The sequence below is a fragment of the Odocoileus virginianus genome, chromosome 4 (genome assembly GCF_023699985.2).
Source record: "Odocoileus virginianus isolate 20LAN1187 ecotype Illinois chromosome 4, Ovbor_1.2, whole genome shotgun sequence".
Taxonomy (NCBI): domain Eukaryota; kingdom Metazoa; phylum Chordata; class Mammalia; order Artiodactyla; family Cervidae; genus Odocoileus; species Odocoileus virginianus.
The window spans coordinates 40,268,558-40,295,799 of record NC_069677.1 but is presented as its reverse complement, the minus strand read 5'-3'; the positions used below and the strand labels follow the sequence as shown (position 1 = coordinate 40,295,799).

The window sequence follows — 27,242 nt, the reverse complement described above, 5'->3', positions numbered from 1 at the left end:
GGCTTCTGCATGGGCTCTAGGTTGCAAGGGCTTCAGGAGCTTCAGCCCGTGGGCTCAGGAGTTTCTGCTCTCAGGCTCTAGAACACGGGCTCAGCTGTTGTAGCTCATAGGCTCAGCTGCTCAGGGCACGTGGGATCTTCCCAGACCAGGGATCAACTCAGTGTCCCCTGCATTGCGAGGCAGACTCAACCACTGACCACCAGAGAAGCCCTAAAAGCATCATCTTATAGCTGATCACATAAATAATAACGTTCAATATTAAATATTGGAAAACAAACAGAAGAACCTGCAATTCAATTATCCAGAAATAATCACTGTTTTATTTCCATTTAGTCTTTTTTTGAAAAGCATGTATATATTTCCTTACAAAATAATGTGGACACCTGTATTTCTTGAGTTTTTTCATCTGATATTGTGAGCCATTCTTTCCTCCCTGTTATAAACATTACTCCAAACAAATTGTTTAGAAGTTGCATATCTTTCTATCGTAAGGATATTATTAAATTTATTTAACCAATGAAATTTATTTAACCATAAAATTTGTTGGAATTTTATGATCATGAATAACATTGTTAATTCAGTGGATGACTTTAAACTGGTTAATCCTACATTGATTAAAAAAGTATTAAAAGACAATCTAAATAAACCAGTGCATTGTGCATTTTCACTAAACATTTTAAACTTGGTAAAATAACCAATGTTTCATTATTCCTCTTTCATACTGTCAGATTTTATTAATGTGCTGGTGAGGCAGTATGAAGGATTTTTAACCTGAAGCCCTGATATACATAATGTTTGATTTCTAGAAGTAGCTGCAACAGATTATAAGTTCTGTAGGAACAGAGACTGTTATCTTTTTGCATCCTTCACAAGTGGATGAAATAATATTAGACGTAATTCCTGCTGCAGTGAGTATTTGGTCTTTATAAAATATCAAGTATCTTGGCTAATTTATACCTGTATTTGTAGACTTGCAGATACACTGTCTATCATACAATTGTAGTATTGGTTTAAGAAAAGTTGCTATAGGTATATTCATCTGCCCATTTCCACCTCTCAATTGCATTACTTTACCCACTAATGCTTTCCTTCTTTCACTCAAGCTCAAATGATAAAGGTGATTAAAATAACATCTTTTTATAAAACTGTGAGTTAAATATGTTCTTATGGTTTAACTCTACCATATCTATTTTGCAGCTAAGCATCCATTGGCTTATATAATAAAACATATTTTATGTAATAACTTAGATTATATATTAATTTATTTTATAATAATAAAATGTTATTAGATAGTACTATTAGAGGTAAATTACACTTCCCTTTGGAGATCTTGGAATATTTTTCTAAGAGCAACAAATTATGGGAAATTAGTGACATGTACACACTTCTATATTTAAAGTTAATAACCAATAAAGACCTACTATAAATAAATTTTAATGAAAAAATTAATAAACAATAAAAAATAAATTATGGGGAATTAGGAAGGAAGGAGATCAGAGGCCGTGGAGGCCATGTATGTCACAGGTATAGAGTTCATCAACAAAAAAAAGAGAAAGCGTTACATCAGGGGTTAAAGAAGGCAGGGTTTAGTAGGCTCTTAAACTTCTGTGTGTGCGCAAGTTACCTGGAAGTGTGCAGAAAACATGCATGCCCAGGCCCTATGCCTGAAGCATCTGATGTAGTTAGTATGTAGTGGGGCCCTGGAATCTGCATTTATTAAAATTATTCTAGGTGATTCTGTTGCAGGTGATCTGAGGTCCCTACTATGGAAAAAACTGGTTGAGGGGGCTTGGAGAGAGGCAGGAAATGAAGACATTTGAATAGGAAGTGAAACACTGGGAACGGAATGTAAGCGTACTGGCATTTATCCAGGTGTATGTGGGGGGAGGTCGTTGATAACTGTGGCAGCCACCATGAGGCAAAATAAATTGTATTTGGAGTGACAGGTGGAGAGTTGAGATTTAGAGAGTACTGCAGAACTGGAGAAACTGGAGATGACAGGAGAATAAAAATCTAGGAGTAAACTGAAAAGGAGCATGTGGGGGGATCGGGATGGGGAATACATGTAAATCCATGGCTGATTCATGTCAATGTATGACAAAAACCACTACAATATTGTAAAGTAATTAGCCTCCAACTAATAAAAATAAATGAAAAAAAAAAAAGAGTCCAGCAGTCTCCCTTCTTCTCTGATCTAAGCAGCCAAGTCATGTGCTGAGGTCATCAGTAAAATCGGCCCTCGTGAAGATCCCAGTGGTCATTCATGCAGAGGATATCATCAGTCTCCAGAGATAAGAAACAATTTGCTTCCATTAGGCCATTAACAACACCCAATCTCTCGCAAGTGACTGGTCGTAAAAGGACTGGAGCATGTTCTAGGGGAGAGGAAACAGTCAAGCCATGAGGAAAACAGATGTCCTAGTTCGTTGCCCTAAATTTTGTATAAGTGTTTTTTTGTGTGAGATGGAGAACAAGTGCATTTCAAAAGCATTCTGATAAGAATGCCCCTCTTTCTAGATTAGATCCTGAAACATCCATCAAAATTACCGCAGTTGATCTCAGTCGCCCCAGTTGTACATTCAGGAAGTGTTCCCAAGAAAAGAAAGGTTAGCTGGTGTGTGATAAACAGCAATTTCCCAGGGCTTTGATTGCCAGATAGAAACTGACTTAACTCCTCCCAATTAAATGAAGCCAAAGAGCATATTGTTGGCAGAATTCTTTTAAAGAATAGATTCTTCCTGTTTGAAAATCCCCCAGCAAGTTAATTCAGTCACTGCTGTTAAGAGTTACAAATCCAGTGAAGGGACAAAGAATAAGCTCAGACATGGCAGGCGTAAGCCAACATCCCTGGGCTGTCAGATATTCCAGACTTCAGTTCTCAGCTGCTGAGATATATCTTCAATTACCAAGCAGGTCTGAGGTTTGGTTTTTTTTTTTAAAGAATCCAATTTAATACATCTCCTCACAGTGGAAGTGACCTTTGGCTTCTAACTTCAAAGAAATCTTTGCAAGCTGCTTTGAAAAGAAATAATTGAAACAGCAGAAGATCAATAGATATCAAACAAACAATACAGGGCAGAGTTTAAGAACTGGTATAGCTGTTATACAAAGAAAGCTACCAAATTTGGTGTGGGGGAGAGGATGAAAATAAAGACAATAAACTTGAGGTCTCCCCAGTCAATGAGTTGACTGGTCCAGTTTTTTTCCAGTTCTGTAACTTTTCATTCCAATCATCCTAACCAATGAAGAAAGTGATTTCCTAGCACAAGGATATTTTATTTGTAAAGTAGTTGGGATACTACCACTTTCAGGGTATGTAATTTCCTGATTGGCAACATTACAGCTTGTTATGAGAAAAATGCCTGAAAGTGCAGGTTAGATTCTTGACTTCCACCTGTGTCTGATGAAAGAACTGATGTTTTTGTCAAAATAATGAAGTTTTGGCCTCTTGCTCTTATTGCCTTCCATAAATCCTTCATAAATGGACTCATTATCGCCCATCAGAGTCCAGACAAATTTGCCACAAAAAGCAAAGTTTGCTCTCGATAACTTCAATATCGTTTCTGTGTTCTTTTCACCTTTGAAAGCATGCACTCCAGAAAAATGGATTAAGGAGAAGTGGGTACAAATGGTGCCAGATCTGACTCAGAAATACAAGATGTTAGAGTTGGAAGGGAATTGAAATCAAACCTGGTGGCTCGTGGTAAAGAATCTGCCGCCAATGCAGGAGATATGGGATCAATCCCTGGGTGAAGATCCCCTAGAGAAGGAAATGACAACCCACTCTTAATATTCTTGCCTGGGAAATCCCATGGACAGAGGACCCTAGCGGGCTACAGTCCCTGGGGTCTCAAAATAGTCAAACACAACTCAGCGACTAAACAACAAAGTTTACAGTGGCTTTCAGGGGCTTGGTTGGCATCAGGAAAGAGTGAAGTTTGCCTGTGGCAGCATGATAAGGGTGTTGGGGTCTATGACAATAAGAAAACCTATGTTGGTCTAAAAGTATTAGAAGTAATTTTATAAATTAGAAATTTATAAAATCTTTATAAAGTATTGTGAATTTTAAACATAATTTCTCACCAAATTCAGCCCTTGATGGGCCCTTGATGCTAGACTTCCCCATATTTTTGCAGATGTGGAAAACTAAACAGCTTAGAAAATTAAAATTAATCATCTGGAGTCAGACAATTACCTGCTACTTAACTCCAGACTAGAAACAAAATATCCTTTCCCCAACCCTGGAAGTTATGTGCAAACCTGATTTAGAAGACAATAAGGCTGAAAAATAGTAGGAAATGAGTTTGGAAATGGAGACTGGGATAAGATTGTATAAAACATTGCCTGATGAACTAGACTTTTCCATCTTTATTTGGTAAGCAATAAGAAACCTCTGAAAGGTTTTGAAAATATCAGTCCCAGGGTAAACACTGTTTTTAGGAGAGCTGGATAGCAATTTGTGTCATTTATGCTGAAGAAGAGAAGATTACAAAGCAGGAGATCTAAGAGAAAGTAGCTACAGTTCCGGTAGGAAGATGTGAGTGTCTGGACATTGAAAAGGAAAGGACATATTCTCAAGGGGAAAACTGGTAAGATTAGGTGGTTTATTGAATCAAGAGACAAAAGAGAAAGAAAGTCAAGAGTGACTTCATGATCCCTAAAGAGAAATTTATATGAAGATTAAAGTCACTATACTGGTGATTTTTCTCACTTGCTTGAGCTAGAAGTAATTGATGTAAGATTAAAAGTTAACTCTACATGTTGACTTTTCCCTACAGTTAATAGAGGTCATTCCTCCCTTTTAATTACTCTAGAAAGTCATCAGATTATCTCTGAACCTCAAAATATTTGTCATAGTAATGTGCCAAATTGCATTTAAAAAGAAATCCATATGTAAGAATTTAAGTTAAAGCTGACTTTTGATTCTCTGCAGAAACCTAGACCATAGGTAGCAGACTTGTGAACAATTTAAATTAAAATAACCTACAGCCCTATTTTTTTCTGATAACTGTATTTACTTTATTGTAAACTGAAAAAAAGTAAGTAAAACAGATGAAAAAGAAATAAAATTGCTGATTGTTTGCTATTTCCTCTCTTGTATAACTCATCTGGTGATGGGAGGGCCTAGAAAGTAAGCCCATCAGAGATGGCCACAAGGCTTCTGGCAGCAGGAGGAGAAACACAGGAACTGGGGGGTTTAAATATTTAATAATCATTTCTTGATTAATCTATTATTGGTATACCTGCACATCTGATTTAGTGTTTTCACATTGGAGGTTTCACTGTATTTTGTTTGGAAGACATGAGAGTTATTCAGAAAATTTCAGGAAAAATAATTTTAAACAATTAGAAAGCATTCATAGTGATCAAGTCCTGGCTCCTCTTCTGTCCCCAGCTCTCCCCAGCCTGATTAGGCAGGCAGAAGTGTATTTAGTCACATACATCACATTTTGTTACTGCTCACACTATTGGGGCATAAGAGTTCAATCCTGTCTCCCTCAGTCCTGATATCAAGTGAAAATTTAAAACAACCAGTCAAGCATCCAGTGAGGGTGTTGGTCCTGTCTTCCTGAACCTACTTCCAAGATCTCACCTTGTGATTTCCGCTCAGGACCCTCTGCCGAAGAGCTGCCCTTCAGACAGGAGGGATGTACTTTGCCTTCACAGAAAAGAGTCCTTGAAAAAAACAAATGGGAAACGTGGCTGCAAGAAAACTGGGAGAACTGCACGGTGAGAGCTTAAAAAAAAAAAGAAAAAGTGTATTTCCTTCATTGACTAAATTATGGCATTTTTTTAAAAGGTCAATTGCCAGAATAAACATCAAACTTTTAAGCACATCTCTAGAAATTTCTCTGAAAATAGTTGTGACTGGCATTCCATCTCTTTTTTCCACCCTTTCTCTTCATCAAGGCATGCTACTTATTTTCTAATCTTCATTTTATATTGATATTGCTGAACTTTAGAAAAAGTTTAAAAGAACAGAGAATGAAATTGGCTTTTTGATAATAAAAAAGTCGTGTTGAACGATAATCCTTATCAATGAGTATATGATGTAATCTGGACTCCTTGAATGATGTGGTAAGAGCTAAAAGTTTTGATGATCTAGGGCAACCACTGGGGTCTGAACAGAGCTATCCTGGAACAAATCAAACTTTCAGCAGTGAAGGATTTGAGGTGTGGTTTCTTGGTGCTGAAAATGACTCAGCTGGCTGAGCCACTAGCATTGAAACAGTTCCCATAGTTAGCTCTCAACCACTACCCACCTCTGGGGTTGCCATCACTCAAGCTTTCAAGTCATGATTAAGCAGAGGACTGAAGACTTAACTGTGAAAAATAAGCATTGGTAGCAATAAAAGAATAAGTGAATAAAAGAATAAAAAGAACAAATGAATCAATGAATTTCTTTATAACAGAGTAAGATGCCAATATTTTTGTTTTTCAAAGTGATCAAATTGAATGTGAGGATTTTAGGAAATCTTCCAGAAATGAGACTTACTGGGATCTCCCAATGCCTCTTCTGTTTCACAGATGAATCTTGTATGTCATAGAATTCTAGAATTAGGGGTTGGGAAGGAGCTTCAGATTGGGTCTGGTCCAAACACTTTTCTTTGAAAAAGGAAAGGAAAATTTAGAAAGAGAAACAATTTGCCCAAGGTCACACAACTTATTAAGGGAAGCACGGAAAGTAGAATATTATTTCCCAGTTCAGTGGTTTTTTTTTCTTTCTAAAATTAATTTAAATTAGTCACATATAATGGCTACATTCCACTCTAAAAATTTATATAGCGCACATACTTATTTATTTGAAAAATTTAAACAACACACCTAAAACTTTAACCTCCACTCCCAGGATTCTTTTTAAAAGTAATCATTCCAGTGCACACATGCATTTGTTCTTTATAGCTGTCATTTAAACTGTGGATATATTGCAAAGGCCAGTGGTACCTTGCTAAAAATTTCTCATAGAACGTTAAATTGGCCTTTAGTTAACTATACTGCAAGCGAATGGCTGAATCAACCCTAATCCATCACAGAAAAACTTATTGGGAAAAGCAGCCTATTTGAGAAGGTGATATTTAATGTGGACATGATAGATATAATCTCAATATTTCTTTAGTTTAGTTTAGAATGAAGACCTTTTATACTTTGGGAAAATAGAACTTATGGTATCAAATTTCATAATGTTTAATGTCTGAATACATCAAGACCTTTTTTAGATAGAGATATCTGTATTTCTTTAAAAATAGTAAATTATTTTGCTTCACATTAAAAAAAGGAATGTCATCTTATGCAATAATTTCTAGTCACAGAAATTGATGGCAAAATTTTGGAAACAAAAAAAAGTAAAGTTGACTTTTAGAAATAGAGTTTACAAGAGCAATGCTACCACTAAGAGTGGTTTTAATCTCCTTGACATCAAAGTTGACTGATGTTAAAAGTAAAACTAAAATATCCACTATCTCAGAAATATGCCACATTATGTATATGTATATATCCCTGGTTATTTTAAAATGAAATCATATTTTCCATCTTTTGAATGATGGCATCTTACTCTGAAATTTTTATAAATGAGATTTCTGAGTATTTCCAAGGAGGCTAAAGACCTGGGTTCGATCCCTGGGTTGGGACGATCCCCTGGAGAAGGGAATGGCTTCCCACGTCAGTATTCTGGCCTGGAGAATTCCATGGGCTGTATAGTCCATGAGGCTGCAGAGTTGGACACAACTGAGTGACTTTCACTTTCAAAGATAACTAATCATATAAACCCAAACAATGCTTTACCCACTCTACTTTTCATACCTAGAAAAATTTCAAAATTTAAGGGTCTTTCCATCTCTACCTGCCACCTCCCACCTGGTGTTTAATTTGAAACAATCCCGTCAATATCTTCACCCTCCTCCCCTATCTTGAAAATCTCTGCAATAATTGTGAGTGTGTGGATGTGTGAATATTTTACAAGACCAAAAAACAAAACAGTAAAAACTGCTGACTTAAATATATAACAGTTCAAATTAATAACTATTTTTAAAAGTTGACAAAGCACTTGCTTTTTCTTTTTATTTGTTTTTCCCTTCAGAATTTGAACCTTTCATTTCAGGATTTGGGGGACCCTTATCAAGTTGAAAATTTTAACAGGATTCTTAGAAGACTAATTCGAGTTGAAACCCTCTGGTTAGTGGACAATTCACTGGTGGATTTAAGTGCCATAAGATTGCCAAGGTACCTGCTCCCTAGCATATCCAGTTATTAAGTTAAAGTCTTTATTATATGGGTTCATGTGATCAATGTCTTTACCTATTGTGGCTCCCTCATGTGGTCAGGCCTTGAAAGTGAGAGTGCTAAGCGATGTCTGAGCAAGGCAAAAAGGGAAATTATAAATCAAACTGTCACACTTTAGCAGGAAAAATCCATTCCTTTTCAAATTAATACTGCTATTACCAGTTCTTAGGGGAATAATTAATAATCATAAGACATATTGGCAGAAAAGCTTGCTAGGTTCCTTGTGTAGTGAACTGGAAATACAATCACATTATATACACATTATCATTGTAAGATAGTGATTTTTAGTCATGTTTATTGACCATTTACAGGGAAAGACTCTATAGGTAGTTGACAAGCGTCTTGACTTCAGGTTCACAAGCTTTTAAAAAAAAATTTTTAACTGAGAACATTTATTTTCAATTTAATCTCTTATTTGACTTAAGATAAAATTCTCTACATTCTAATAGAGGAGTAGAAGTTGTCAATCAGAACAGTGACAGAAATAAAATTTTTTTTAATTGATTTGGACTCTTTGATGTCCCAAGGACACCAAAGGTAATGTTAAAGATAATCTGCCTCCTTGCTCAGGATTGCTTGAGAATTCTGTGGAGAGTTGACCTTTGCTTCACCAAGCAGGTGTGTAGCTAGAGCAAGCTGAGGTAGCCATCACAGGGGCAGACAGATGTTCCCAGAAAAGAATCAGGAAATATCAAGCAGCCACAAGAAGAAAAGGTAAGTCCTCGAGCGGGTTAAGCTGCATCTCTGAGCCTGGGCTGAGGCAGGGCAATGAAAGGAGCTCATCACAGTTACCAGGGGAGTGAAACGGCCCAGCAGACAGAGGAAGTGACAAAAAATGCAATGGTCCCTGACGATCTTTAGTCATTTTCAAAGTCCCTTCCCAACGTTAGACAGACTTGTATAACATTTGATTTTACTTATGTTCCTTTCAAATGACAAATTTAAAAATACCAAAATAAAAATTTTCAGAGGACTCTTAATTACTACTGCCATTTTAGTTTATTCAGTTTGTTGCTGTTCAGTCACTAAATCATGTCTGACTCTGTGACCACATGAATTACAACATGCCAGGTTTTTCTGTCTTTCACTATCTCCCTGAGTTTGCTCAAGCTCCTGTCCACTGGGACAGTGATACCATCCAACCATCTCATCCTTTGTCACCCCACTCTCCTCTTGCCCTCAATCTTTCCCAGCATCTGTTACTTGATGTTAATTTGTTCAATTTTTTGCCCTAAACTCTATTCTAGGGATAAAATAAGGATGTATTAGTTACATTTTCTAATATTTGTTTCAATAAATGTACAAGAACAAATATTAACAGTCACATAACATACTTTAGAAACACTACACAGGAAGACCATTAATTTGGTGTATGTGAATTTGACTTGATCCAAATCAGTAAACCTCCAAATTTTTCCTATCTTAAATAAAAAAGAAGAGAGAAAAAGAGAAATCCTTATCATTAAAGAAAAGACTTGATGCAGTTTTAGTATCCTTTAGATGTATTCTTTTGGCCTTTCTTCAGAAATACAATGTATAATATAAAATTATGTAATTGCTATTCAGACTCTACAACTGTCAAATCAATGTGTCAAGAGAGCATAAAATTGATGCATGTATATTCATAGCCTCCTTCTCTTCTGCCCCAGGAGAAAAATCACACTTGGTTTGTCAGTCATGTCCCCTAACATTATCTGACTGACTGAAGATCTGTGATATGGTGAATATGAGAGGCTGATTTGGCCTTGGAGTACAGAATAAAGCAGGGCAAAGGCTAGTAGAGTTTTGACAAGAGAATGCACTGGTCATAGCAAACACCCTCTTCCAACAACACAAGAGAGGACTCTACACATGGACATCACCAGATGGTCAACACTGAAGTCAGATTGATTATATTCTTTGCCGCCAAAGATGGAGAAGCTCTATACTGTCAGCAAAAACAAGACCAGGAGCTGACTATAGCTCAGATCATGAACTCCTTATTGCCAAATTCACTCTTAAACTGAAGAAAGTAGGGTAAACCACTTGACGATTCAGGTATGACCTAAATCAAATCTCTTACGATTGTACAGTGGAAGTGAGAAATAGATTCAAGGGATTAGATCTGATAGAGTGCCTGAAGAACTATGGATGGAAGTTCATGACATTGTACAGGAGGCAGGGATCAAGACCATCCCCAAGAAAAAGAAATGCAAAAAGGCAAAATGGTTGCCTGAGGAGGCCTTGCAAATAGCTGTGAAAGAAGAGAAGCAAAGAGCAAAGGAGAAAAGGAAAGATATTCCCATTTGAATGCAGAGTTCCAAAGAATAGCAAGGAGAGATAAGAAAGGCTTCCTCAGCAATCAATGCAAAGAAATAGAGGAAAACAACAGAATGGGAAAGACTAGAGATCTCTTCAAGAAAATTAGAGATACCAAGGGAAGAGTTCATGCAAAGATGGGCTCAATAAAGGACAGAAATGGTATGGACCTAACAGAAGATATTAAGAAGAGGTGGCAAGAATACACAGAAGAATTAATACAAAAGAGATCTTCATGACCCAGATAATCACGATGGTGTGATCTCACCCAGAGCCAGACATCCTGGAATGTGAAGTCAAGTGGGCCTTAGGAGGCATTACTACGTACAAAACGAGTGGAGGTGATGGAATTTCAGTTGAGCTATTTCAAATCCTAAAAGATGATGCTGTGAAAGTGCTGCGTCCAATATGCCAGCAAATCTGGAAAACTCAGCAGTGGCCACAGGACTGGAAGAGGTCAGTTTTCATTCCAATCCCAAAGAAAGGCACTGCCAAATAAAGTTCAAACTATGGCACAATTGCACTCATCTCACATGATAGTAAAGTAATGCTCAAAATTCTCCAAGTTAGGCTTCAAAAGTATATGAACTGTGAACTTCCAGATATTCAAACTGGATTTAGGAAAGGCAGTGGAACCAGAGATAAAATTGCTAACATCCATTGGAATATTGAAAAAGCAAGAGAGTTCCAGAAAAACATCTCTTTCTGCTTTATCAATTATGCCAAAGCCTTTGACTGTGTGGATCACAAAAAACTGAAAATTCTCCAAGAAATGGGACCACCTGACCTGCCTCTTAAGAAACCTGTATGCAGGTCAGGAAGCAACGGTTAGAACTGGACATGGAACTACAGACTGGTTCCATATTGGGAAAGGAGTACGTCAAGGCTGTATATTGTCACCCTGTTTATTCAACTCATATGCAGAGTACACCATGAGAAACGCTGGGCTGGATGAAGCACAAGCTGGAATCAGGATTGCTGGGAGAAATATCAATAACCTCAGATATGCAGATGACACCACACCTATGGCAGAAAGCGAAGAACTAAAGAACCTCTTGATGAAAGTGAAAGAGGAGAGTGAAAAAGTTAGCTTAAAACTCAACATTCAGAAAACTAAGATCATGGCAGCTGGTCCCATCAGTTCATGACAAATAGATGGGGAAACAATGGAAACAGTGACAGACTTTATTTTTTTGGGCTCCAAAATCACCGCAGATGGTGACTGCAACCATGGAATTAAAAGATGCTTGCTCCTTGGAAGAAAAGTTATGACCAATATAGACAGCATATTAAAAAGCAGAGACATTACTTTGCCAAAAAGGTCTGTCTAGTCAAAGCTTTGGTTTTTTTCCAGTAGTCGTGTACAGATATGAGAGTTGGAGTATAAAGAAAGCTAAGCACTGAAGAACTGATGCTTTTGAACTGCAGTGTTGGAGAAGACTATTGAGAGTCCCTTGGACTGCAAGGAGATCCAACCAGTCCATCCTAAAGGAAATCAGTCTGAATATTCATTGGAAGGACTTAACGCTGAAGCTGAAACTCCAATACTTTGGACACCTGACGTTAAGAACTACTGACTCACTGGAAGAAAAGACCCTGATGCTGGAAAAGGTTGAAGATGGGAGGAGAAGGAGACAACAGAGGATGAGATGGTTGGAGGGCATCAGCTACTCAATGGACATTAGTTTGAGTAAACTCCGGGAGTTGGTGATGGACAGGGAGGCCTGGCGTGCTGCAGTCCATGGGGTCACAAAGAGTCAGACACTACTGAGCAACTGAACTGAACTGAGAGGCTGAGAGAGTAGCAGGGTATACACTGAAAATGAGAGAAAATGACTAGCAGATAAGGAAAAAACAGATTTCAGATGAGGACAGAGAGAGAGGCAGAGAGACAGAATCTGTTTGAGATAGGTTTTCAGTTAGAAATTGCAGTAGGACTAAACTGCATCAAATGATTATGTGTGGGGCTTTCTGATGGCTCAGCAGGTAAAGAATCCACCTGCAAAAAGGAGACACAATAGACAGTGGTTTGATTCCTGGGTTGGGAAGATCCCGCGGAAAAGGAAATGGTAATCTACTCCAGTATTCTCACCTAGAAAATTCCATGGACGAAGGAGCCTGACAGGCTACAGTCCATGGGATGGCAAAGAGTCAGATGCAACTGAGGATACGGCACACAAAGATTACATGCAACCTAGCAAAGAGTGGAAACCTGAAGTTATCAAAGATATGGTTAAGACTGCAAAATATCCCTATGGAGAGCAGAAGGAAACAAGGGAAATGAAAATAATGGATGTGAAAAATTACAATGAAATCTGCAGGAGGCGGGGGGAGTTCACACTGGATCTGTATTTTTCATGCTGCTGTGTGACTGTCATCTCTCTGTTTAGCACCATGTTTACTATTAGCAATAATCATTTACCAAGTGTCTTTGTGGACTATGAGGTTTACAAATAAATACCCTGTGTTTCCTTCAGAGTATTAAATCCCAGGTTATGCATAAAGGAATTTTTCTGTAAGGCAAGGTGTCAGTGATAGATTTGGAATTATTTTCTTTAATGGCATGGTTATATACAACTATGGTTTTAAGGCAAAAATATTAAGAAACATTATATTCTGTCAGGAAAATGTATTCAACCTCAATGCCTAGCACATATTTCTGTTCCCAAGGATAATTTTTAGTTTTCTTTTGCATAAAAAAAAAGGCTTTAAAAAAACTTTAATGCCATTTTCTCAATATCGAATTTAAGTACAGAAAAGTAGAAAGAAAGGAAAACAATTATAATCTCACTACTTAGGGGCAATATACTCTTCAGATGTTTTCATGTGTCTTTGAGTGAACTTTTCATATTGCTGAGATTTCAGTAGCCCTTTACTCTTTCATCCAGGACTTATTGAGAGGTCACCAGAGACCAAATACAGTGCCAGGTACCTAGTATATACATTGGAAAAGAAAACAGATTCTTGCCTTAGACAAGCTTTCGGTCTTATCCGCCCAGTTTATTTTCTCTTACTATTTTAATATACATATTTCTTTTTTCTTCCCAACCATATTTGTAGAAAATGTCACTTTCACACCTTTGAGGTGTCGTAGTCTAGGTGAGGCATGCTAGTGCTTTGCAATATTTGGTAGTTTACCATCCTCTTTAGGAGACAAATGACAAGATGTTTATATTTTATATACAGTTGCAGAGTTTTAAATATGAACAAAAACCATCTCACATCTTTCAAACAATTGCCAAAGATGCCTCAGATTCAGCATTTATCCTTGGCTGACAACCATATTGAGACTCTGAATGGGCTGTCCAGTTTACGGCACACGCCACTGGAATCCCTTATGCTCAAGAGGAACCCTTGTGAATTTCACCAAAACTACCGACAACGGTGAGGTCCCAAATGCTTTAAGTCCTCTTTTGTACTTCATTGAATATTTTACTTTTAACCATTGTTCCCATCTTGCTTAAATTTGCTCAGCAGGTATTTAGCTTATCTACTGTGTGTTGAACAATTCATGCTTCTAATCTCACCTAAAGAACTTTGATTTTGTGTGTGTGTGTTTAATTTTTAATATACTCTTCTGTTAGTTAATTTATGATGCTGTGCAAATTTTAGGCTCCTCCTGTAATGGGACTATACATAAACAGATATTTCATTTTAGACTTTCAAATCCCATGCATTTTCTCTCATGATGTTCAACAGATGTCTTTTATAAAATTTCTAAATGAAGGTTCCCATCAAGGCCTAAGTGACCATCTTATAAATTGTTTATTCTCTGGCTTTGTTTTCCTATCTTTGGGCCACAAGGGCACCATTAATTAAACAAATACAAAAAAGTAATTGATTCGATCTACTCTAGTGGTTGAAAGAGCTGGAAACCTGCCAAGAATAAACCATTTTTATTTCTTTGTCAGTATTAGGAACATTCTTAATGATGATAATAATGGAATCTGAACAACCTTGAGCGTGTACCAAGTAATATATTAATAGTAGTAGTGAAAATCACTCAGTCGTGTCCGACTCTTGCAACCACATGGACTGTAGCCTACCAGGCTCCTCTGTCCATGGGATTCTCCAGGCAAGAATACTGGAGTGGGTTGCTGTTTCTTTCTCCAGAGGATCTTCCTGACCCAGGTATCGAACCCGAGTCTCGTGCATTGCAGGCAGATTCCTTTACCAACTGAGCTATGAGCTATGAGGGAAGCCCAAGTATGAGGGAACCAAGTAATATGCCCCCCTATTTATCTGCAGCTAATTTCCAGCACCACTAGTAGTATGTGTGTGCGCTCAGCTGCTACAGTTGTGCCTGAGTCTTTGCGACCCTATGGACTGTAGCCTGTCAGACTCCTTTGTCCATGGGATTCTTGAGGCAAGAAAACTGAAGTGGGTTGCCATGCCCTCCTCCAGGGGATCTTCCTGACCCAGAGACTGAAACCATGTCTCCTGCATTTCCTGCAATGCAAGCAGATTCTTTACCACTGAGCCACCTTGGAAGTCCGCACTATTAGTATACTTATGGAAATTAAAATGGTAGAACAAGGAACTGATTTCTAGACCTATATTTGCCCCCAGATGACCACAAGTCATCTCATCTCTCACTCTGAATCTGTCACACGAAGGGTTAGATCATATCTAGGCTCCATTCTGTTCTGTGATTATAGTCCTTCCTCCACATCTAATTTCTACAAAAGACAGTTCTCTTACCACTTTCCTTTCTCATACTGGCATTTTCCCATAATAGCAACTATATTCTAGAGGCCTGTATAACATCAGACTCTTTAGTCCATGATGTGCAATGAAAATTGTCAAAATAAAAATTTTAATTTCTGTTGTTACTACATAAATCTTATTACTGCAATTGTTTTCCCTCTGACTATAGTCTGAAAGCAAAATTTCATATTCTGTGACAATAAATTCTCAAATTGATACTATATAAGCAAAATCTAGCAGCACAGTTGCTTTAATGTTGAACTAATATTTAACCAAAATAATGTTTTGAAGCTTAAAATTAATTCTATTTCCTACAGTCAGAGGAGTTTTAGTTAGACATTTCAACATCAATCATAAAATAGCACATGTCTGTCTTAAACATAATTTATTAGTATTATATTTCAGTTTGGTTAATTAATATGTGGGATTTTAGAAAACACTTTGGTTCCAACTCAGTCACTTGCCTCTTTTCAAAGAATGCCTTATAACAATAGTGTTAGATTAACTGTCTGAAATCTGACATGCCCTGAGGTCTCACTATAAATCTGTCTTCAAAATTCATAAGGTGGTATAGAATAATGTGGAAATGAAGGATATAATGAGGTTATTCTATTTTTTTAGTATTAATTCTTCTGGATTGAGTCCAAGGTGCATACATACTGACAATCAGACTACAAAAAGCCAGGTTGTATTGACCAAGGTAGTGAAGGGTTGCTTTAAACAGAAAGATGTGGTCATTTTAAAGTATGAAAGAAGGATTTAAGTATTCACTCCTACTGAAGCACTAAGTCGAAGTCTCAAGTTCATCCAAATTTGGGTTTAATTATCTAGCCAGAAATCCACATGAGGATTACAGCAGCATTCATTTTGTCACTGGGTACCTTTGTGTTGAGGATTTAGGCCAGACTTTCAGTGACCCTTTACATCATGATCAGAATACTTAAGTATAAGCTTTTCTTGATCACTGACACCTAGAATTGTGACTGTCTTCCCTTCCTCCTTTGTTTCAGATCCTCCAATAAGAAGACAGCACAGTTCAAAAGAGAAAGGACTTAATGATAGAGCTAATGGTGTAAGTCCCAGGAGATAGAGGGCAGCCCACTTCTTGGGACACCCACAGGCAAATTCTTTTACCATTCTTCAGAAGCTAGTGTTATCTTAGTTCACCAATAGTTTGACTGTCAAAAAAGAAAGGAGGGGGGGGCGGAGGACTAGGAGTTCCTGCCAAGTCTGAAAACTGGAGCCAGAAGGCAGATTTTAATCTTTACTCCATCACCTATAGGCTTTATGATCTTGGATAAGTTACTTAAAATAGGGGGTAAAAACTAACTTGACAAGAGTGTTGTGAGGTTGAGATAATGTGCACAAAGCATTTAGAGCTAAGAAAATCATGCAGCCAATGGGAGCATTCCAGGAGGTTGGCACCATCATTAGTTGACATGGCTTGTCTCCTGAGAGGTTCAGCATCTTTCATCCTGGGCCAATGTCACTGCCATCCATTTCCTCTGGCCTGAGCCACCAGAACTCCCCAATCAGGAAAGCTATCCACTCTAAAGAAAACGCTGCTTTATAAAGCTACTAGGCATATGGCTACTGTTTAACTGGGTTGACATGAAAGACCACCTCCTGAAGCTGGAAGTGACTGTCTAAATTTGAAATGTGAGCTTCTCTGTCAAGAGAAAATAACTCAGCCCAAAATTATTGCCCACCCCCTCTTATAACTCTCAGCCAGAATTCTTCCTTAACTATCACTAGACAACTCGGACTTGCTTTACTTTAAAAAACAGCTTCCAATTTTATAATGTGTACATATCTCATGATCTCATTCTTTCTCTCATGGTTAGATAGCTAAATCTACTCATTGATTTTTTTTTCTTTATAGGACATTGTAAAAACTGGAATGACATTCTCTTATGAAAACAGAGTGTATGCAGTTTCACCCCTCTGCTCAATACTTAGAATCTGCTGAATGATCTAGTAGCTTCCAGAGAGGCAAGCTATGACAGGGTCATCAGCTCAATGAACACGAATTGCATTTTAACTTAATGTCATTGCTAAGATAAGGAAAACAGAATAAAGTGATAGCCACTCATCTTTATTTTAACAATAGGCAAAGTCCACTCATTTATATAGAGTAAGTGAAATACAATTCATTTGTTCTGTACAGTTACTTTTTTTTCTTTAATTTTTGCTTTAGAGTGTTCTCCTGTTTGCCAAACTTAAAAATGCTGGATGGGATCCTGAAGCTACCAGAAGATACTTCACCACCAGAAACCAATACTTTTTCAAAAATATGTATTGTATCCTAATGAAATCTGTATAGAAAGAAAGCCATCACCATTGTTTTTTAAACAATGAATAAACAAGAAATGTATGACTAAATATTATGACTTATTATGTGTATATATACATATATTATATATTTATATATCTATTTCTTTCCTTTTATCCAGTCCTCTCCAGTTTTTTAAATTCTATGCCTTATCAGTAAATAAATTTTGAGCACATGAATTTTAAATAATTTTTAATAATTTTATTAATTTATTATTTATTATTTTAGAAATTGTATACATACAATAATAAAATAAATATATAACATATATTTAAAAACATGCAATTAAAGATTTTTAAATGATGGTGATAAAAATTTAACATAAATAAGGGCTCTAAGGTTTTCCCATGCTCCAGGGACTACTTATCTGGTCCACCCCTAGGACTATAAGCTCCTTACTTAGAATGTACTGCTTTAAATATCTGAATCTATCAAAAGGAAAAGGCACAATTAGAAGTACCTTGTACAATTTTAAACCACATGCACTGGATTCTTCATTTTAAATATTCTCTCATTTATTAGTGATTTTCACACAGCAGAAATTTAGGGAGGTCCTAAGCCATATGCTATTCATGAAGTGCTTAGAAAATAAATAATAATGGTAAAGCTTCTTTTTGATCAGAGAATTTCATAAATATTATTTTAAGACTGCTTTCCCTATGTGCTAATAGGAAAGAACACAATTCACTTTCATTGCTTTCAAAATTTAGAGCAAGGTCAATACCCAGAACAACTTATGACTATATTTTTTTATTTATAAAGATCAATGGAGTTGCAGAATTAAGGTTTTCCTAAGATGGTTTATTGATTATCTAGAGATCCTAGCATGAAATAAATAACATGCTTTCTGAATCATTCTGCCAAGTAAATTCTGCTTGTAAAATTATATAACAAAGATTCTAACAAGACCAAGAAACAGGTCCTTCCCTCAAGGATCTTATGAATGATGGAAGATTGCACACAAAGAGGAACTTAAATTCAAAGAACTGTGTTATGAATAGCTATTATATGAGTAAGTGAAAGGAAGAGATTTCATTTTAAATTACAGGAAGCCATCTGAATGGAGTCTACTATTAAAGAATAGTAGACCTTCCCAGGTAGTAGCAGGTTCTTCCAGTCAGATAACACAACATGAAAAGGGCTACAAAACCTAGAAATTGTATTTAAGTTAGGAATGGGCCTGGCTAGAAAAGTCAGAGAAGTATATTGACAGTGGTTTGAAAAAGAGTAAAATATTGATAAAAATAGCCGTAACTTTTGAATGTCTATTATGCATCAGACATAGGACAGATATTATACATTCATCTTGAAGTCCTCAAAAAACTGTGAGGTTGTGATTATTCTTATTTTATAGGCAGGAGTATCTGATGCTCAGAGGGGTTAAGTAATTTGCTTAAGATTGGTGATAAAGGTAGGTAACTACCACATGGCAAACCCAAGATTCAAACCCTGAACACCTTTCAACACTTTTGCTGCCTCTTCTAAAAATTTGGTTCTAATTTTAAAATTCAAGATGGTACTTTTATATTTCTAGGAACAGCTTCATCTTCCCAAATTCTAGCATCACAAATCCTAGTATTTAATCATAGTCAAGAATTCACTATTCCTTGAATGTATCCTAAACTTTTCTTGTTCAAGTTTTTCCGTTTCTGCAATACTTTTCCCTTGAAAACACCCCTGAGAACACCTTTCTCCTTTCAACACTCACTTTGAATAGTATTTCCTCCAAAAAAATCTTCCCTCACCGTTTCAATCAGATCTGTTTTCTCTGTAAAAAGTACTTTAAAAGAAATATTGGTCTTATGGCATGTTTTCTCATTGCTGCTTCAATTTGATTTAAAAAGAATTAGACTTTGCCTGCTTTCAAATAAACAGGGACTTTACTCATGAAGTAAATAAGAAAGTGGGACACATTTCATTTTAGGTGTTTACACATGTAAACTTCTGCCTCTCTAACTCAGTGTGAGAAAATGTTTTCAGTAAAGACCCAGAGAGTAAATATTGTAGGTTTTATTGGCCATATGATCTCTGTACTAACCACTCAACTCTGCCATTTTTAGTGCAAAAGCAACCATAGGCCACATGTAAATGAGTGGATGCGACTGTGTCCCAATAAAACTTTCATTTAAAAAAGTATACGATAGGTCATCATTTACTGACCTCTGCTCTAAATTTTAAGGTCATATGGTGGGTTTTTTTAAAATTTGCTTTTGTTTTTGTTTTTAATAACATGTTTCTGTTTTATGTTTTGGTTTTTGGCTGCTAGGCTTGTGGGATCTTAACTCCCTGACCAGGAATTAAGCTCACACTACCTGCATTGCCGCCAGGGAAGTCCCTCATGTGGTTTATTGCTTTACTCTTTATCAGTATTCACTGCCCTCCCCAGAAAAGGTGTATACTTCCCCCTACTCTTTGAAGTCAGATGTGTCAAGCAAATTGATTTGAGCAGTGAAATGCAAATGAGTCTGACGCAAGTCACTTATAGGCAGAAACTTTGAAAATAAGTTTGTGCTTTGTCACACTTTCTTTTCTTGCACTACATTAGCAGGCAAATTTCCAGATAATGGCTTCTGCATCAGTCTTGGTCCTTAGGTGAATATGATGTGAGGCAGAGCTACTGTCCACCTACAAATGATGTACAGCAAGAGAGGGTGGACCCATGTCATCAACCTATAAGATTCCATTTGATGATGCACCATAACCTAGCCTTTCCCAACTAACATACCTCCTCAAATTTCAGTTCAGTTCAGTCGCTCAGTTGTGTCCGACTTTTTGCGACCCCATGGACTGCAGCACTCCAGGCTTTCTTGTCCATCACCAACTCCCAGAGCTTGCTCAAACTCATGTCCATCGACTTGGTGATGCCATCCAATCATCTCATCCTCTGTCGTCCCCTTCTCCTCCCGCCTTCAATCTTTCCCAGTATCAGGGTCTTTTCCAATGAGTTTGTTTTTCCCATCAGATGGCCCAAATATTGGAGTTTCAGCTTCAGCATCAGTCCTTCCAAAGAATATTCAGGACTGATTTCCTTTAGGATGGACTGGTTGGACTCCTTGCAGTCCAAGGGACTATCAAGAGTCTTCTCCAACACCACAGTTCAAAAGCATCAATTCTTCGGTGCTCAGCTTTCTTTATAGTCCAACTCTCACATCCATACATGACCACTGGAAAAACCAAAGCTTTCACTAGACGGACTTTTGTTGTCAAAGTAATGTCTCTGCTTTTTAATATGCTGTCTAAGTCGGTCATAGCTTTTCTTCCAAAGAGCAACCATCTTTTAATTTCATGGCTGCAGTCACCATCAGCAGTGATTTTGGAGCCCCCCAAAATAAAGTCTGTCACTGTTCCTATTGTTTCCCCATCTACTTGCCATGAATTGATGGGACTGGATGCCATGATCTTAGTTTTCTGAATGTTGAGTTTTAAACCAGCTTTTTCACTCTCCTCTTTCATTTTCATCAAGAGGCTCTTTAGTTCATCTTCACTTTCTGCCATAAGGGAGGTGTCATCTGTGTATCTAAGGCTATTGATATTTCTCCCGGCAATCTTGATTCCTTGGACTTCATCAAGCCCGACATTTCACATGATGTATTCTGCATATAAGTTAAATAAGCAGGATGACAATATACAACCTTGATGTACTCCTTTCCCGATTTGGAACCAGTCTGTTGTTCCATGTCCAGTTTTAACTGTTGCTTCTTGACTTGCATACAGATTTCTCAGGAGGCAGGTCAGGTGGTCTGGTATTCCCATCTCTTTCAGAATTTTCCACAGTTTAGTGTGATCCACACAGTCAAAGTGTTTGGCATAATCAATAAAGCAGAAATAGATGTTTTTCTGGAACTCTCTTTCCTTTTCGATGATCCAGCGGAGGTTGGCAATTTGATCTCTGGTTCCACTATCTTTTCTAAAACCAGCTTGAATGTCTGGAAGTTCACAGTTCACATACTGTTGAAGTCTGGCTTGGAGAATTTTGAGAATTACTTTGCTAGCATGTGAAATGAGTCTAACTGTGCGATAATTTGATCATTCTTTGGCATTGCCTTTCTTTGGCATTGGAATGAAAACTGACCTTTTCCAGTCCTGTGGCCACTGCTGAGTTTTCCAGATTTGCTGGCATATTGAGTGCAGAACTTTAACAGCATCATCTTTTAGGATTTGAAATAGCTTAACTGGAATTCCATCACCTTCTCAAATTTAGGGACTGAAACTTTACTTATTCAATGCAATAATGTGTTTAATATTTGGTATTGCCAACCAAAATAGCAGAGTTGACATGTAAAATGTTGAATAAAGGGATAAATGCCTACCATCAGAAACCATAAATGGGGTGGTATAACTACCAGGTAGGATACAACTATAATACTTTGGGTGAAATGTATTAAAAAAGATTTAATTAGGGCAATAGTACTGGAAATAGATATAAGTTATGAAGACATGAAAAGCTGGGGAGTTATGACACCAGCAAATTGTTTTATTATTTAAATTACTTTGAATTAAGTTATTATCTGCAGGCAAAAACAGTCTAATTGCGAGGAAAATCATGGGTTTCATAAGAGGTGCTGGGTTCTAGATAGCTATGAAGAAAAATAGCTAAATGCAATGTAATTAGGGTCTCAAAATACGTGTTACACTCTTTCTAAGAGAAAGCTTCTATTGAATTGAAATCTGATTTTCTGATCTTAAGAGGGTACAGGTCCTATGATTAGTGTGGCCAGAGCAGGTTGACTCGTGTTGGTGATGCTTACCTACACCAGAAGGAACCAAATGGACCAAGGGCAATGGACTAAATAAAAGCTAAATCCCAAATTGAGGCTATCTATACATTGTGGTGGTAGCAGTTCTCATAGCTATCAGCAATGATATTATATGTCCAAGGGTGGTATTGCTATTATTTCAAATAAATCTATTCACTTGACTTGTCTAAAATGCTTCCTTGTATATTCTATAGTCCCCAGATATCTGAACCACTCACTCCCATAGCCTAAACATACTAGCAGGCATACTTTGTTAGGAAATATGCAGGGATTTTTAAAAAAATCAGCAACAGAGCTATTTTTGTAGGAATTTTGTACATAGGTGCCAAAAATTTTCTGGCCATAGTCTATTTAACTCAACAGAACCATATAAAGTTTCTATTATAACATTTTAGGTACATTCATCCTTCTAACAGTTCTAATATTCAGTTCTTCTTCAAACACAGGGTGATTGGCATAAAAGGATTTCCTAAGACCATTCACTATTTCACATCTCTGTTTGTGTCCCAGTTTCATTCTTTCCCTGAATGAAACACGTGTCGGTTCATGATTATCTTAATGGCTTTAGTTCAAAATAGTGGCAGGAATTATTGTGTAGATATATTGTGTAGATATTATTCACAATTACCACTTCCTGAGAGATGGCACAACTCAAATAACTCTTTAGAAAATAATTTCAGGGAGAGAAGCTCATTCGTGTACGAAGAAATCTCATGTATCAACTAGTCCAGCTTCTCAACAGCATCCAGTGAATGCTTGGATCAACTCTATATTATCCAGTAAAAGGCTTTCCAGCATACAAATTGAACAAATTGAAGGATTAGAAACATTGAGGAAAACTATTTTTGATCGATCTGAATCTCTGGGAAGTTCATCCTATATTGAACTGATGTCTGCCTTTTGCAATTTCCAACTAACTGTTCAAATCTTCAAATAAGTGTAATTAATTTCATCTTGTAGGGAATTTTCTTCAGCTTCCAGGTTCTTAAAAGTATCCTGATATTTTCTCTTATATTATGAGCAAAATGTAAATGGTTAAACTAACTTATGGGGTGAGGATGATGAAGGAAGAGCAGAAAAGCTAACTAGAAATCCCCAAAGTTAGAAAAGAATTTTACCTTTTTCAAGTGTTATGTACATCTAAAGAGAAAAATTCCTAAAATGAATTCTGTGTCAACTTTAAAAAATTAAGTTAGCAAGCTCATTCTTCAATTCCTATAGAAGTCATCTGCTTCCAATTATTATTTCTTTCCAGAATAGAACAATTATAACTAATTGCTTGTCATTATACTACCAAACTGTGTTAATAGATGCCCATCTTCTTAAAGGCTAATTGCAGTCATGAAACAAAATTTCTAATTGGTTTTAGAGCTTTGAAGCAGATGCATCAATATTTGAGTTGTGCAGGTGTATATTTGCTTAGCTGCTTTTTTCTCTTTAAAAGGAGTATTCTATCATTTCTGTGCAGAATTTCTAAAAGGTTGTGCTGTGTTGTGCTGTGCTTCATCACTCAGTTGTGTCTGACCCTTTGTGACCCTATGGACTGTAGCCAGGCAGGCTCCTCTGTCCGTGGGGATTCTCCAGGCAGGAATACTGCAGTGAGAGCTTCCCAACCCTTGGAATCAAACCCAGGTCTCCCACATTGCAGGAGGATTCTTTATCATCTGAGCCACCTCCAAAACATATTACATTATAATTATCACAGTGAAATATATTATTGCTAATTTTTAAAAAATGTTTCTCTAAATTCTCTATGTCCTTGAGCTATAAATATTTTAAAGTACTTTTCATTTTATATTTTATAGTCTAGCTATTTTGATTATGTCTAAAATGCAAGTTGCTTCAAGAGCTGGACTCATCTTAATCCTTCTTTGCTGCTGCAGTTAAGTCGCTTCAGTCGTGTCCGACTCTGTGCGACCCCATAGACGGCAGCACACCAGGCTCCCCCGTCCCTGGGATTCTCCAGGCAAGAACACTGGAGTGGGTTGCCATTTCCTTCCCCAGTGCATGAAAGTGAAAAGGAAAGTGAAGTCGCTCAGTCGTGTCTGACTCTTAGCGACCCCATGGACTGCAGCCCACCAGGCTCCTCTGTCCAAGGGATTTTTCAGGCAAGAGTACTGGAGTGGGGTGCCATTGCCTTCTCCGAATTCTTTATATCCCTCCAAAACAAAATTTTGTTCTTAATGAGTATTAAGTGGATGAATGTGAAATCTGAGTGTATTCTCCTTGAGGTTAAATCTCTAGGGCTGAAAAAAGTTATACCTAAAGAAGTACGTTATGGGGCTGACAAAATATTTTATGAACACCAAAAATCTCACTGAGACAAGGACTCTTGGGGGACAAAGGAGAGCCTTGACATTGCTCCAGCTTCTTTTCTGCCCGCTTTCTCACTCCTCCCGCTAACCAAGTCAGACCCCAAGCCAGCAGTTCTGCCCTGCCTCTTCCTCCAGCCCAAGGAAAGAGGGCTGAACTGCCTAATCACCGATTACTGACTCCATTGCATTTTTTATTGGTGGAGCTTTTGAGATGGCTTTGATTTTCCTTTTCCTAATTCTCCTTTTTCTGTATTTGGAAAGTGGTAAGGGCACCATCTTTCTTCTCCCTTCCCTCCCTCTCCGCCTCTCCCCCTTCTCTCTCTCTCTCTCTCTCTCTCTCTCTCTCTCACAAATGAACACACATACACATACTTTGCTTGTCACTCTCCTGCTTGCAGGAGACTTTGCCTTGGTCTGGGAGATATGTATGCCAGTCTGGTGGTCCAGGTCTGGTCATTCCTGGGCAAATAGAGCCAATATTCTCTTGTTTGCTTTCGTTCTATAGGAAGAGTCATTTCCTAATGTCAAATCTGGGCTCAGCAGGATGGCACCCCCTCACATGTCGAGCTAGTGTATAAATTCTACTAAATCACAGTGTGTGTAATTTACTAGACTTTGCCAACGGTCTTTGGGGCAGAGACTTAATTTATAACAAGATGTCTTTTTGTTCAACTAGTTATTGCTCTTTTCATTTATCACCTTCCTGAAAATTGTGGGAGGTAGGATTTTAGGATTCCTGAGTCCCATGGCCAAAATACCACTTTAATAAATCTTACTCTACTCTGGAGATTAGAGCATGCGTTTGCCTGTGTGCATGTGTGTGCTGTCACTGCGTTGTGTTAGACTCTTTGAGACCCCATGGATGGTAGCCTGTGAGATTCCTCTGTCCATGGAATTCTCCAGGTGAGAATACTGGAGTGGGTTGCCATTTCCTCCTCCAGGGGATCTTCCGAATTCAGGGATCAAACCCACATCTCCTGTGTCTCTTGTATTACAGGCTGATGCTTTACCACTGAGCCACCTGGGAAACCCCATGTGTTTGCATATATACATACAAATATGCTGATAGATTTTGTACTAAACATTGAATAGAATTTTACCTAAGTAAAAGTTATAAACAAAGAAAACAATACCTTGATTACATTTTATAGATCCAGCTCTTACAGAGTCTCAACTTATTGCCAGTCTGGTCAGAGAAAGCTAATGCTATTCTCTCTGCCTATTGTATAACACAGAGAGCTAATAACATGGCAAAGCTTTGTTGTGCAAATTAAGGATTAAAATAAGGAACCAAAATGAATGTACATTTATCTCACACCGAGCTATAAAATTCAAGCAAATAGCTGAATACTGGTCTGTATTATTCAGAAGAATTATGGCTTCTCTCTTTGGCTTTCTAAACTAAAAATAAAGACAAAGCAATTGATCACTGGGTAAAAAGATCTAGGATGCCTTTCAAATGAATTTATATTAAGTATCTGCAGGGTATACTGCCATCATTTTTTAGAAGTAAAACTCATTTTCGTGAAAAATTGTGTTTTAAAAGGTTCATTTATTTCCCTTTTGCAAGCACACACCTGTTCAATGACTGGATATATTTCCCCTGCTTTTAAGACCATTATCTGTCTAAAACACATTTTTAAAAAGCTGTATGTCTTTTCTCTCAGTAAATTATCATGGATAAACATAGAAAATGGCTCACTGGTGAGAGGAAATAAATTTATGAAAAGCAAATGAATTTTATCATGCATTGTTGTTCTAATATTCTAAATTTTAGGTGAGGGTTTATGCATATCTCTGGCCTGGCTCCTCCCACACTTAACTCTCCACAGTTCTGTAACCTACACAAAAAAGCACACATAATCTAGCTTTGATTTACAAGTTGTAACAGTGTGTGTTTCACTAGATAAAAATCTGATATTTTATAATATTTTTAGGGCAACTAACATTTACTTAGCAGCCACGATATGCAAGACTCTATGCTGAGATTTTTCAAATCACCTGTGTAACTTCTACGCCATCCTGTTTTATTCATTTATTTATTTTTGGCTGCACTGGGCCTTCATTGCTGCGGGGGCCACTCTCTAGTTGCGGTGTGTGGGCTCCTCTTGTTACCGAGTACAGACTCTAGGCACTTGGGCTTCACTAGTTGCAGTGCAGGCTCAGTTGTTGTGGCATGCAGATGCTGTTGCCTCACAGCATGTGGGATCCTCCCAGACCAGGGATCGAACCTATGGCCCCTGCATTGTCAGGTAGATTCTTCACCGCTGAGCCTCCAGGAAAGCTCTACCCTATCCTATTTTTTAAATGTAATTCTAGCAGTAGATAAGATTTAGGGATTTGAGGATCCTCATATTGGCTGTTCAGTCTACAAACTCTCAGGATTGTTTTTTTGCATTTGGGCCTTCAAATCCACCTGGGAGCAGATATTCTTCCCCCCTGAGTCTTGACTGGGCACAGTGGAAAGGAGAGAGAGGGAGGTAGATGTGGTCTAAGCATAACTGGATATGTATCAGCTGTGATAGTTAATTTTATTTGTCAACTTGATGAGAT

At 37.5% G+C, this 27,242-nt stretch overlaps 1 protein-coding gene across 4 annotated transcripts in view; it reads left to right on the top strand.

The window, feature by feature from the left end:
- LOC110128078 (uncharacterized) overlaps positions 1 to 17,667 on the top strand; it is a 28,714-nt gene extending 11,047 nt beyond the window's left edge. The window contains exons 4-8 of one of the 4 annotated variants that reach the window (XR_002311045.2): positions 5,612 to 5,730; positions 8,078 to 8,220; positions 13,765 to 13,962; positions 16,296 to 16,405; positions 17,483 to 17,667. Coding sequence is in view for 3 of the 4 variants with exons in the window: in XM_020878633.2 (XP_020734292.2) it covers positions 5,612 to 5,730; positions 8,078 to 8,220; positions 13,765 to 13,962; positions 16,296 to 16,341 (506 nt within the window). In the remaining variant the exon portion in view is untranslated. Of the gene's footprint in view, positions 1 to 5,611; positions 5,731 to 8,077; positions 8,221 to 13,764; positions 13,963 to 16,295; positions 16,406 to 17,167; positions 17,365 to 17,482 lie in introns of those variants that run through there. The other 3 variants (XM_020878636.2, XM_020878633.2, XM_020878634.2) reach the window with 3 other exon arrangements.
- Positions 17,668 to 27,242: the final 9,575 nt, after the last annotated feature.